The 14,338-nt window shown below is 45.0% G+C and overlaps 1 protein-coding gene across 1 annotated transcript in view; it reads right to left on the bottom strand.

Moving 5' to 3' along the window:
• Positions 1 to 14,338, bottom strand: part of LOC132979782 (calsyntenin-2-like) — a 249,083-nt gene that overhangs the window by 90,038 nt on the left and 144,707 nt on the right. The window contains exon 3 of the mRNA XM_061045606.1: positions 8,016 to 8,211. Within this exon, the coding sequence (XP_060901589.1) occupies positions 8,016 to 8,211 (196 nt within the window). The remainder of the gene's footprint in view (positions 1 to 8,015; positions 8,212 to 14,338) is intronic.

The following is a 14,338-nucleotide window of genomic DNA, read 5'->3' as shown; positions in this document are numbered from 1 at the left end:
GACAGTGGATAGAGTCTGCAATCAGAGAGAGAGAGAGAGAGGGTGGGGAATGACATGCGGGAAAAGGAGCCACAGGTTGGATTCGGACCCTGGCCATCTGCTTGGAGGACTATGGGGCGCAAGCACTAACCACTACTCCACCGGCGCCCCAGAGCTTTTTGCTTTTTGAAGACTTCTTTAATCAAATAACTCCAAACAATGTAACAGGAGCTTTACAAACTAGCTGTTAGCCTGAGTTTAATGTTGACAATGTGACTCTCTCTTTGAGACAAAGAAAAAATTGCAACCTAAAGTTTTCTTGAATGTAAAATCGGGTATCGATGTTCTTGTATTCGACAGGACGTCAATAATTTTGCTAGTATCTGTGACACGACATTGAGAAGCCCATACTTGAACTGAAATGTTTCATAGAAGGCGACAAGCTATGTGCCACTCAAAGACTGAACTATTATTGTGTCATATGATCCAACCTATAAAATCTGGAGGAAATTAATTAATTTGGATTGCATTGACTTGGATTTTTGTGAACACACATGCATAAAAGATGAGATTGTTACACTGCTCACAACACTGCATTTTCTACCCATATCTTGCACACTTGATTTTAGAGGGGGCTGCATGGTTGTGCTGTGGTTAGCGCTGTTGACTCCTAGCGAGGAGGTTCCTGGTTTGAATCCCCGTCTGACAGGAGCCTCTCTGTGTGGAGTTTGCATGTTCTCCCCGTGCATGTGTAGGTTCTCTCCGGGTACTCCCTCTTCCTCCCACAGTCCAAAGACATGCTCGTTAGGCTAATTGGTGACTCTAAATTGCCCGTAGGTGTGAATGTGAGTGTGTCTGGTTGTCTGTCTCTATATATCAGCCCTGTGATTGGCTGGTGACCAGTCCAGGGTGTAACCCCGCCTCTCGATCAATGACAGCTAGGATCAGCTCCAGCCCCCGCGACCCTGAACAGGAAAAAGTGGTCTAGAGAATGGATGGATGGATGATTTTAGAGTTTATAAAGCCTCACATAAATGTCCTCAACATACATTCCCACTCCACTCATAATAAAAACAATGCCAACAGAAAAACAGGAAATGTCTTGTGAAATAATAATGAGTTAGAGGATAATTACAGTCACTTTTTATGGATTTAAATATCTTAACAGACAATTAAATCAATAGGAAGCAGTGGAAATGTATTCCAGTGCCAGGTGTGATTTCATTCCGGCGTAATGTTATGCAGACGCAATCAGATACCAGCTGCATGTTAAAGCCAGGTGATGCATGTTAATGCCAGGTTAGCATTGTTCCCAGTTTATTATGTATTCATTCACACTCATTATTTATCAACACTCAACTAAACACAGCCTCTCAAACAGACTCATTATTGGATGTTTCCCACCCCCACCCTCCGTACACACCTGCACGACCAACACAAAGGCGAAGGACTCAATTAATCTTTGTCAAGAATTAGCCCAGAGGGTGAATCATCAATTTCCTCGTGGATGACTGGAATGGAAATAAACAATCAACTAGTCTTCCAACGGGATGTGATGCACAGCACAGCACAGTGCAGGATGTGAATCTCATCAATATGCAAGGAAATTTCACTTCCACATCGACTTGCACCCTGAGGCGTGAGCAAAGACGTCTGCAGGGGCCTGTCTAATCTCAGTACAAGGTGATTATAATGTATGGTAATCCAGTCCAATGTTTAGCTCCACGCCCAAATCTATCTTACTTCACAGCATATAGTTTGGGTCAAATCACTGACGGACGGCTTGGACTGTCAACCCACTGAACTCAACGTAAAATAAAGGATACAAATGAGCTGGAGCTGTAATCTGTGATGCACTTAACCACATGCAGGAAAGATTGCTTTACCCTCAAGAGCATTTCTGCACAATTAAATGATTGACTGTCTCTTTGCCCGACTCTGCTGACAAACCCGTGAGCGTGCAATGAGGTGCGCCGACGCCTGATCGTGGTTTGAATCTGGGATGTGAGAGGGTGTCACTTTCTTCCATGTGGTAACTAAAGCAGACAAGCACAGATGGTGCAGTTCCTTGTGGTGCCGATTCATAATTGAAACAAAGAGACTTCACTCCCCTATTACATTATGTTAACTAAGGATAAACAACATATTCCTACACTGGTTGTCTGTATGGCGGGGGAATAGTAATCACGTCAACTAAAAGCTTTTGACAGAATGAGGTTTCACTAGTATTAGCATCAACTTTGACAAGCGTGAAGTTGGGATTCTTGGCGCAATAAAGCTGCGACACTTTGACGGGGCGCCACTATCTGTCCTGGAGTCCCCAGGTTCTCTCACTGCAGGAATATATTGTCACAAATGATGCTAACAAGGCTTAGCTTTTGGCACACAGTTTTACAAAGAAGCAATTTCCAAGATTCTAAAATGAAGCCAATGAGAAGTGCTAAGATCTGTCAACTTGAGAGGCTGGCTGCAAAAGCCAAGGAATCCCCATTAGAGTCGATATTAAGATGTTCATTCTGACAGCAGAATAAACGGCCAAGGACTGCCTAGACTCCGTCTCTTTGCTTGTTTCTAGATTGATTGATAGGTAGGTTTAAATATTATTTTCAATATGGCGACCACCATCGATGGGCTTCAGAATTTCCCTCCAGAAACCATCGGCTGACGCCTCTGAGACTACGTCCATGTGTTCTACAGTCTATGTTATTTTGGGCCTTTTTGCCTTTATTGGGTAGGACAGCTGAAGACAGACAGGAAACGTTGGGAAGAGAGAGAGAGTGGGTGACGACATGCAGCAAAGGGCCAAGGTCAGATTTGAACCCACAGCCGCTGTGGTGAGGACTATAGCCTCTGTGCATGGGGTGTGCGACATAACCACTCGGCTATCGGCGCTCCACAGTCTATGTAAGTTTACTAATAAGAATGCTGCTCTTTTTCTCAATGTCGAATGTGACTTTAGGTGGTTCTCCGTGTGTCTGAAAGTGTTTGTTTTCAAGTTGGATATGAGATTTAAAATCAGCCTATCCTCAGCTACAGTTTTTGCCCTTCTTATATGTTAATTTATCACTGAGAATTTGACTCAGCAGTTGGGATTTGTGAGTGTGTGTTTGAGTGTGTGCAGGGCTGTCCTTCAGCTAGCTGTTTGCTGAGGTAATTAGCCTCTCCAAACTGCAGGGTGTTTATGAAATACAGGTCTCTACGTTTCACTAATGATGACTTTAATGACCACAGTGTTGGCTACATGGACAACACAAAACAATCGTGTGTCTAAGTTACAAACGCATCTTCTCTAAAACACACACATTTGCATGCACACAACCTTAGGGGGCACGTAACCCTGCTGTGAATACATTACCCCAAACAGCCTCCAGGCTGTTAACCCCTGGGCCCGTGTTAAATACATGTGTTGTGGTTAAGTGCGAGTCTTGGGGAGGATTATGAATGTGACATGCTTTGCGAGGAAGTGAGACGTCCCTCATGCCTAATTATTCCATAGCAACAGATGAAACGTGCACAGAGGATGGTGTGTGGGGAATGGTGAGGCACAAACAGTACGTAGAAACTTCAGGTCTACAGATGCTAATTAGTGAGTTTATAAGGTTGTTTTTCAAACTGCATCCACCACAAAGGCTCAGATGATGTGGCTACCTACACTGCTGACTTCAGAGATTTCTACCAAGTTTTTGGAATAACAATGGCGAGTATTGTAATCTGTTTGGTTATGGTTTATCCAATACAGAGGCTCCAACCATTTAGCTTGTGACTCCTTTTTTTAAAAAAAACATTTGTACTTGTGGCCTCTGATTGGTGAGCACCGCAGTAGTGTCCCCACACAGTTTGTTTCATGTGAATATTTAAAGGTGTAAAGAAGTACAATAATACAGTAGGGGTGTAACGACCTGTGTATCTGTCTGAAACGTCAGAGTTCGAATACGTCTGAGTTACAAGCCAATATAACCTCACTAGATTGACATGTATCACCTGTATAGCTCTTTAAAACCAACTTTGTGAACACTTCACAGTTCAGTACAAATTGTTCATTTGGCAGAGGTCAGCCCCGCAGGATCACAGATTAATTTGTGTTTCATTTACAGCTGACCTGAGCAGAAACAGTCTCAAGGAGTTTCAGGTGAACTCTTTCAAGCTTTGCACTTTGCTGACAAACGGCTACAGCTTCCAGAGGCAGCCAAGTGAAATATGTCAGAGGGCAGAGAGAAGAGATGTGATTCACTGCTGGAAAAATGTGTCAACTGTTATTTTGATTCTCCTACTCCAAAGAAAGAATAATGTTTATAGAGCTGTCTGTTTCTGACAAAGTTGCCAAGAGTGGAGGAATGTAACACTTCCACAGGCTTTGCAGGATGATGCATACATTCAAAGTTTGACATGTCATTTTTTAAGAGGGAACAACATTTCATTCTGGAGCCAAAAAAAAAAAAAAAAAGCATTTTAGTCACACTGAGAGACAGATTTGTGCAGCTGGAGCACCGAGCGTAGCCATTTGTGAGTGCGGAGGCAGTCTGACGAAATATTCAAACAGTGGAGTGTGTAGCAGAGACCGAGGGACTGACAGAAAGAAGGACGGAGTCAGACAGCAGGAGCTAGCTGAGCTGAAGCCAGCGAGTGAGAAGTAGGGCAGCAGTCGGCGGTAAGCAGAGCGGGAAGAATAAAGAAGTGAGTGAAGTTTAAACTCATCCCGTGTCACTCCTGATCCTCTCCCCTGTCCTCTTTAGCTGCTAATTTTCTTGACTGCTCTCCTTTGCCGCCGTTGACTTGTCATGTGTAATTTGAGCACAGCCTTAGGCAGAGATTCTTCATCTTTCCCGTTAGCTTCTTTCTGAATCGGAGAGAACAAGTGCGTGGAGTGGCAAAAGGCCAGCTTCACCCTTTGAGAGTTGCCAGCAAAAGGACAGACGATTTAATGTGTCCCTGAATTCACTTCCCCTCCAGCATCCACCTGTCTGGGCCGAGCAAAGTGGGTCTGCTGCACAGCAAGGCAGGGAGTAGTAGTGTGACATAACACAACGACTTTCAGCCTTTATGATATAAAATATGATCAACAACATGGAAATATACAGGGCTTATAGTCCACCAGAAAAAGAGCTTCAGTTGAAGATTTTAAGGCCCTGACACACCGAGCAGACGGCAAAGAACTAGTGGCTACGAAGGCCGCCTGTGGTCTCGCCTCATAGCGCCTCACGTCAAAAGTTTCACTAGAACACACCTCAAAGACTACAGCCGACGGCCAACCATCACGTACGTTCTGCTCATGCGTGAGAGGAAATAACTCTCCATGCCAGCAGGGGGCGGTAGTCCGTTGTTACGATACGAGAAGACCATTTTCACACCGCTGTCGCTCACCACTCGTATTATAGGTAGTCTACTAATGGAGAATAATGTCTGATAAAGAGTTGAAAATGGCGCTGGCGTTGTCAGCCCTTGGTCTTTTAGTGGAAAAAGAAAAGAAGAGGCGGAGGAGACAAATAAGGAGAAACCGCACTAATGGGTGAAAGCATGGATACTACAGCGGCATGCTCAAGGGGCTTTCCTGGACACACCTCAAAAACTAGGACGACGACCGCTCACTGACGGTCCAACTAGGACAGAAGGCCGACGATCTCCTTGGTGTGTCAGGGCCTTTATGGTCGTTTAGTCACAGAAACACATCAAACTTATGAAGGAGCTGCACGTAGTCCTATGAACGAGGGATTGTTAAAACTATCTGTCGTGTTACGGGCCTCCATTGTAATGGAACATGGTACTGTGGGTACTGTGGGTTGTGACCGGTTGTTAAGGCAACTCTACTGTGTGTCTGTAAGTGGGTGTGTCCTTGAAAGAGCTGCGAGGGTGGGCGTGTCTTACAACTTTGCTCCGTGCTCTGCTCTGATACAATTCAATTCAATTCAAAAAACTTTATTTGTCCCCGGGGGGCAATTCAAAATACGTCAGCAGAACCTGAAGTCAGACTCTGGTCAAATTCTCTTAAGTAGGTTTAATATGTTGGGCTCATTTCAGGTCACTGTCAGAGGGCTGAGAACCCGTCCTTTAGTGTGTACTGCTGTTGGTGTGTGTACACATCTATAAGCCAGACAGGACGATAGATCTCAGAGCTGGGGCCCCGTGTTGGAGGAGGTTGACGGGGTCGAGCAGGGAGACGGTACAGTGAGATGTACGGCTCACAGCGGGGCAGAGATAGTGCTCTCATTCTTTTCTTTTCACAGAGAGAAGCTGCTTTCAGGAGAGCCAACAAGTTTGACAAATTGTGTTTATCAGCAGAACTCTGAAGGAGTGTGCTGCTGCTCGGGGGGGAGGTGGCGCTGGGTGCTGGGGGGGCAGAATCTGTGCTTGAAATGGATGGAGTTTAAAGCAATCTGGGATGAAACTGTAGCTTAGTGGACGGTAGGAGGAGTGAACAGAGTTTAAAGCATGATGAGGTCACTCCAAGGGAAGATATCTGAAGGTTTTAATCTTTGTATTTTAATATATTCATTCAGTGCTCAGGAAGTGAACTGGCACCTCTCCAGCTACCAGACCAATTTCCAGATTTGGTCCACAGCGAGACTTGAACTGGCAACCCTCTGATTCCCAATCCAAGTCCCTGCAGACTGAGCTTCTGCCACCCCCCCCCAAGTTGTCCCCACCCTCAGGTATAGTGATCCATATGGACACTTCATGCTCTGAAATATGATTACTATAAACACAGGATAAACTTACTTAGCAAACTTTTTCTAGATATTAAAAAATAGTTTCTTTACTTAAATCACGATCACTTTTTTCAAACTCATTCTCAGACTCATTCTGTTTCCTCGCCCTGGTTTGGGTTTTTTATTCAATCTTTATTTAACCATGAAGTGCCTTGAGACAGCACACAGGTTACAGTTTGAACAGAAACCAAACAGAATCGTAAACATTAAGTGCACAAGGACACGACTAAATACAGCTCAGATAAGGTGAGAGTGTCTCAGACTTTTCACGGGGGCTCTGATTATTCCAAGGTCAGCGGATGATTTAGATGTAAATGATCTTTGGATTATTATTCTGAGTCCAATGGAGTAAAGTAGAATGAGACTTTTTTTTTACAGCTCTGTGCAAACCCTGGGAACCTGATGAGGAAGCAGCGCCTGGTGGGACATGGCTGACAGAGACGCATAACTAGCGGGAGGTTTGGAAGAGAAGATTGCAGAAGTATAAAGACACTTCCTCTCATTTCAGTTTGTAAAAGCAAGCAGGGCCAATGCAGAACACTCCCTCTATGTGAAGCCTAAATGTCCTGACACACCAAGGAGATCGTCGGCCGTCAGTCCTAGTTGGACCGTTGGTGAGCGGTCGTCACCCTAGTTTTTGTTTTTCGGCCCCTGTCTGCTTTTTCTCAGCCGATTCGACATGTGGAATCAGAGTAGGCGGTCGGTGAGAGGAATCTCTCTGATTGGCTGTTCAGAGGTTTCATTTCTCTCCAGCTCTCGACACAGGTTCAGGAAACTTGAGCATGCCGCTGTAGTCTCCATTAGTGCGGTTTCTCCTTATTTATCTCCTCCGCCTCTTCTTTTATTTTTCCACTAAAAGACCAAGGGCTGACAACGCCAGCGCCATTTTCAACTTTTTAGCAGACATTATTCTCCATTAGTAGGCTGCCTATAATACGAGTGGTGAGCGACAGCGGTGTGAAAATGGTCTTCTCGTATCATAACAACGCCTACTGCTGGCATGGAGAGTAATTTCCTCTCGTGCATGTGCAGAATGTACGTGGTGGTTGGCTGTCGGCTGTAGTCTTTGAGGTGTGTTCAAGTGCAACTTTTTGGACAAGACGTGAGGAGATGTGAGGCGATCTCACAGGCGGCCTTCGTTGCCACTTTGCCGTCTGCTTAGTGAGTCAGGGCCTTAAAGTCAAACCTGTAAATCCCACCCTGTGTCTGGGAATGGTGGTGTGATTTCTGCATGTCTTTGTTTGAATGCACTGTGCCTGTTGTGTTTTCTGCCAGACTTCAGAAGCTCCTGTTGTTGTTATTGTCGTTGTGGCTTGTGTCTGTCATACTCACTTGTGGGATTTTTTGCCCTCTGTGCCGCCCGGGCCCGAGCCGCAGTCGTGCGCCTGAATGATGAAGGTGTATTCCTTCTGCAGCTCACAGTCCACCAGGCCGCGCGCCCTCAGCTGACCCTCACCAGACGTACCGTTCAGCACCACCGCCTCAAACGGCGCCTCCAGGCCGTGGATGTTGAACGCACAGATCTCCCCTACGGAGAGGAAGAGGAGAAAGGGAGAGGAGAAGGTCAGTGATGATCAAATGTCGAATACACAGAGAATGAAAATGTATCAAATACAGGACGTTAAAGGTGGGGCGTGCAGTGCTGCACAAATCTAATGTTTCTAGATGTCTTAAAGGTTTACAAATCATTTGGTAATCATTAACAACACTTTACTGTATATAGAGTAGGAAATGTTATAATGTGTGCAACAATACATTGTTAACATAGCATTACAAATCATTAGCAAACATTATTAACTATCATTTCATTGTTTGTTAACAGTCAAATTACTATCAACTAAAGTTTATTAAACTAAAACCTTGTGATGAAATAAAACTTTTTGTGGCATTTGAGCAAGTGTGCAGGTTTTCCATTCCACAGTCTTCTGATTTTGCACTGCCCTGCACCTACATGATGTGAGTATAACTACGTCCTTTTTCTATTACAAAGTGTTACCCACACCTTCATAAAAATAACATGCAGACACTGCAAATAAAAACTTCACAAAAATACACAACCATTCCACAACCATCTCTCCCTCTCTCTCTCTATCTCTCTCTCTCTCTCTCCCTGCATGTTAAATTAACAATTTCAAGTGGAAATGATCAATAACCTGTAGGGATGACTCTTAGCCGAGGGAGGCTGCAGACAGAGTTCATGCAGAAGATCATGTACGCTTCAGGAGAGCTGGACGGGCATAAATAAGCCCCCGCCCAGTTTCCCCCCGATCACTCACCTTGGGTAATATTTACGTATGTTGTGTTGAATACAAACCATGATACAGATACTACACAGCAGCGGGAACTCACTCCGGAGAATTATAAATAGATCATATTCACAGCAATGCACCGGTGTAATTGCTCTTGTGCAGAAAAAAACACACCAAGGACATTCCTGTTGTTTGCCTCCCTCCCTCCCTTCCCAATCAGAGATGTGCAGACATCCTCTGCAGCTCCAAAAAAAAAACATACAGCACAATTGAGTTACATGTGGCTCAAATAAATCTACGAGGCCTCAAAGTCACCCTTGTGGAGAGATATAGTGGAAGAAAATCCATTTAAATCCAGAGTGAGTGAGCTGACAAGAGCAAAACAAAAGAGCCAAGAGGCGGCTGACATTTATTAGCAGGCTGTATAAAGAAGCACTCCATTTGTAGACTCGAGGAAGAGAGATTTTCCTTTTTGTTCATGTAGACTCGACTCGACCCCGTGCTTCCACCAGCGGGATTTCAGGGAATCACTTAACATGGCGCGGCTCACACTCTGACCTGCGACAGCTAATTGCTCTGATATCACTTAAACTAACAGCAAAGACTAAATTGGTTTCCCAAACAGCTTTGTGTGTACATTGCTCCTGGCAAGTTCTGATAAGAGCAACTTTATTTTCACACCCCCTTCCACCTTTCGTTCCCCTTTCATCTTCTGCTGTCATAATCCCCTCCACCTCACCTCGGCCAAACCCCCCCCTCGCCCTCGCTTCCTGTTGGGGCAGGAGCTCTGAAATGACAACTGCCCACAGTAGAGCTAAAGGCAAAATGATAAAGAAAGAGTAGAAAATGGAATACAATAAGAGCGGGGGTTTTGTCAGTGTGTGCATGCTGTACAGCCTCCCTCCTCTCTATTGCCTGAACAATGACTTATCAGAGTTAAATGGGCCCCCACAATACAGAGAGGCTCGGCTTGCTGTGGAGAGCAAAATCATAAAAATGGCACTGAGCAAACGGTGTGCGACGGGGAGTGACAGAAGATGCAGTCTTGATGCGCTGCTTCTCTCAATGTACGCCACCGCACAAAACATGCAAATGGGAAATCCATCACCGCTGGAGCGAGAAATAAATCCAATATACACAGGAGTGTGCAAAAGCTTCCCATCAGGGCGAGAAAAAAAAGGCTGAAGATCTGCTGATGGTGCACAGCCACAGCTGAGGCTGGGTGGCCCGACATGCTCCCCGTGATTTAATTGTAGCCTGTGGGGGAGCTGTGAGACGGGTCAAGGTGACCGCAGGAGGGCGGCCTCCCTCTTTTAAGACTCAAATGAACACTCAAGCTGCTCCGAAGAGGCAACAGATATGTTGCTTTCTTTCTTTCTTTCTTTCTTTTCAAACCTCCGCCTATCACTTCACACCAGACCTGATAAGTGCTCCGCCAACCGCTGAGAGGCAGAAATGACGGGACGGGAGAGGGAGGGAGGAACTTGGGTGGGAGAGCTGGCCCCGGCGGCAGCAGAGGAACAGATGTTGGGCGGCTGGCACTTGGCAGAGGCAGAGAGCTCGCACATGCTAATTACTGTGCTAAACTGTTAGCTAAATATGTGTCTCCGCGTCACATTAGGCTTTTAAGAGGTAGATTTATGGTCAGAAGGAGCTCTGTCTTCTTGAAGGGGGGCCTTTTAGAGCTAATGGATGCAAACTGATGGATATGGATGCTGCAGCGCTGATTCTTTATTGGTCAGTTTGCATGGTTATCACTTTAGCATTTTTAATCGTTTTTATGATATTCAGCGCTCTATGTGGATGCTCTGAATCATTTCAATAATTTGATGCTTTTCAAACTTAGAAAATGTTTCCACCAACTCACTTGACTTTTCAGACCTTCTCTGTTAGTCTCATTCTTTTCTCTGCCTCACCCTCTGCCACTATAATTACTAACTTTCCCCTTGGGCAGGATTACATTTTCATTTAATCAAGTCTAAATTAATGACCGTCTATTAGTGGGAATGTTTGCTCAGGACCCGAGCTGCTGTCCTGTTGGTGTCAGAAGTCGTGCAGCACTCAACACCTCCAGGGAATCTGGCACCCGGCCACGGTGGACTATCTTTGAGGACACAGAGCTCATTATCAGCCAAGGCAGAGGCGCTTTACTGGCAACGCCGGTTTGTGTTTGCAGAGCTGGAGGAGTGTGACAAAGTATCAGGGGCCCCAGCGCCTCGGGGCCCCAACTTATTATCAAAGCTGACAGAGCATCGCTGATGAGCCGCCTGCACATCGGCATACATACACACACGAGCAGATTTTGCTGAAAAGGCGCTCTCCTCTCACATATACCAGCAGAGATATGAGCGGCAGCTGTTTACCGAGCGTTTGAGTGAGAAGCATAGAAAGGGGAGATATCAGGTGGGAAACAGTCGCACCGCTGAGAGGAAGAGGAGGAAGAGAGAGATGTGAGGGGAGATGAAAGGCGGAGCTGAGAAGGATGGGAACATGGCCACCGCCTTAGGGCAGTTCCGATCTCCCTGCTGGAGAGTGACCAAAGCAGAGGCATGAAAACACACGCTTGCATTTACTCAACGTGTGCCAGTTCTGCAGCTTTAATCAGAGCTGACATGCCTTTCATCCTCCTACAGTTGGAACACTCGCTGCATAGACAGCGAGTAAATGAGATTACTGGGTATCACTGTTACTGAGCATGCTGTGGTCCAGGCTTCAGTTCACTGCCACTGAAACATTTGCACCCACAGTTTCTTTAATATATTTTATGTCACGATTAATAGTAGATATATAAACATTCATCTGAGTCCCTGTCACTGCAAAAACTCAAATCTTAGCAAATGTATTACACTAATTCCTAGTCAAAGTTTTTATAAAACACATTTACCAGACAAGCCCACATAAACATCTTATTTTGAGATATTAAAAGCAAAAGTGATCATTACATGTCATTTTAAGAAACTTAAAGGCAGGGTTGGTCATTTAAAAAAACTAGCAAGATTTTGAAAGTAGTATTCCCTCAGTGCTCCGTCTGCACCCCCCCTCCCCTCTGTGCTCCCTCAAAAGCCACGTCCCTCACTTACATGCACAAATGCCATTGGTGCAGAAACGGACCTCAACTCATGCTTTGAGTGTGGGCTCGTGCACGCTAAGGGGTAGAGAACTAGCAGGGAGTCAAGGAGGCGTCTGATTGGTTCATCAGATTGGTACCTTGTGGCAGACATTGGTCAAAGTTTTTACAGACTTACAACTGCTACAGATGATGGATTTTCTTTGTTTCTTTTTCAGAGAACATGAGTTATTCATTTCTGTCAGGAGCTAAAGTCAATTTCAACCAAAATCTTAAGAAGTGGGTCTGGGGGAAATTACCAAACCTGCCTTTAAAGAACTAATGTGCAACATTTTACACATACATGAAGTAGAAATCAAGTCTATGCTCTGTTAATGTCTCTCTGAGTCATCACCGTCTACAGTGAGTGAGAAGCTCGGGTCTGTTTCGTTGAACTTTCAGGGATGTATGTGCTCTCAAATTGGACGTAGAATTGATATCTTTTAGGCACTTATTTCCCCCTTTGGCTGCATATCATTCAAGATTAATCATAAATATGTGCCAAAAGTTTGGAGACAGCTGCCAGGGGCACATAAAAGACTCCAGAGTTAATCCTTGTGATGCAGCCCCTCCGTCTGCTCTGGAGCGGAAACATAAGTAATATGGTATTTATGTGTCACTATCTTCTCTACGTTACAATTGCTATCCTTATTTTTAATGCATATTCCAAACATGCCATGCTCAACTGTAGGCCCAGTGTGTAATTTACACTGTTGTCGCGATTTCAATTTGAATGTGGCAGGAAATTATCTCCTGTATTACTCACCTGTGTAACCTCTTACCTCTCCCTATCGTTAGAGTCAAAAAAAAAAAAAAAAACGCACATCTCCGAGGGATACACAAATACACCCTCACTCACAACCCTCTCAGCTGCAGTGCAGAGATAGACTGTCGGCCTCATAACTCTGGAGAGGGGCGAAATTGAAAACGCTGTAATTATGCTCTTCATGAAATTAGCCAGCCGAGGAGAAAAAACACAATTGAGAAGCTGTCCATTCCGGAGATAAGGATTAATACTAATCAAGCCTGCGTGTTCCTACTGGAGCACATGAAACCTGCAGTGGAGTGTGTGTGTCTGTGTGTGGTGGGGGAATTTTAATTAAAGACACACTTTCTCAACAGGGGTGTACAGCGGGGGAGGGACTGTGTTTGTGCGTATGAACGTTGCAACGGGGGTGTGAGATAATTTTCTCGACCATGCGGTTGCCGACCCCCGTCTCCTCAATGTTAATTACATTAAAGGCTCCACTCTCAGAGTTAATGACATCCCACTGTCTCGTAACCGACCCCCACACCCACCCTCCGAGTGTTTGTGAGAGTTGTGTCAGAGTGAAGGGTGGGAGGGGCCGTACCTGCCAGTCAAACGCTCACGTCGAGGAAGCAATAGGTGGGCGAAGAAGTGCTGCTAGAAATTCTTTATGACTTGAAACAGTAAAGTTGCATGATTCCTCTAATGCATATGAAGTTGTATATTCTTAGCAATAAAAGTGTGAACAGTAATGAGACGTGAAATATTGGAGACCAGCGTAGTTCAGGACATTGTGCACTGAGTGGTGTTATTAACATCTTAATATTTGAATCTACCATTGTTCTTCTGGAAGGTTTACTCTGTAGGCTTTGTGTTGCACTTCTAAAATGTTGGACTACCTGGGAACTGAGACCAGTGGAGCTTAACTTAAAGGAGAAATATGTCATTCTGACACCTAGTGTTTAAAATGGGTACTGCAGTCTAAATTCAAAGCATTAGAGAGAGCTGTCTCCCCCCGCCCCCTTCTTATAGAGTCGATGCTCACACAGGTCACCATGTGGTGGACTCTGAAGCGTCAGTGTTTAGTCAGCTCTGCATCGGTCTGTAAACCTTTCTGTGTTCTAACCTCTCTCCATTTTTCAAAAGCATCTCCAATATTGATCCTAGTTTGAGCACGTTTCTGCTCGTGGAGCTTATTAGAAACATGCAGAGGCTTTTTAGGTCGGGTACAATCACTTCTATCTGAACCAGTTCTCTTGCCCGCTTCCATCGCTGCAACACCTGTTGGTTTGACCTGATAACTGCTCTCATATCTGACAAACCGAGGGGCGTCCAAAACGGCCGTGTGGGGGTGTCTTAAAACCGCCTACCTTCTCTGGTCCAAACAAATCCAGAGCATTCAGGACCAGAATCTAAAGTTAGAAGGAGGACATACTGGCTGCTGCATTGTTGTCAGAGAAGCCAGCACTTCAACATATCATGTTTCATTAATGTCTGATCATATAGTAAGGTCACTTTATCATTTCAGTCTCTACACATCTTACTGATTGGA

Source organism: Labrus mixtus, chromosome 9 (assembly GCF_963584025.1).
Source record: "Labrus mixtus chromosome 9, fLabMix1.1, whole genome shotgun sequence".
NCBI lineage: Eukaryota > Metazoa > Chordata > Actinopteri > Labriformes > Labridae > Labrus > Labrus mixtus.
The sequence above is the reverse complement of the archived record's forward strand: the minus strand, read 5'-3'. Positions and strand labels throughout refer to the sequence as shown.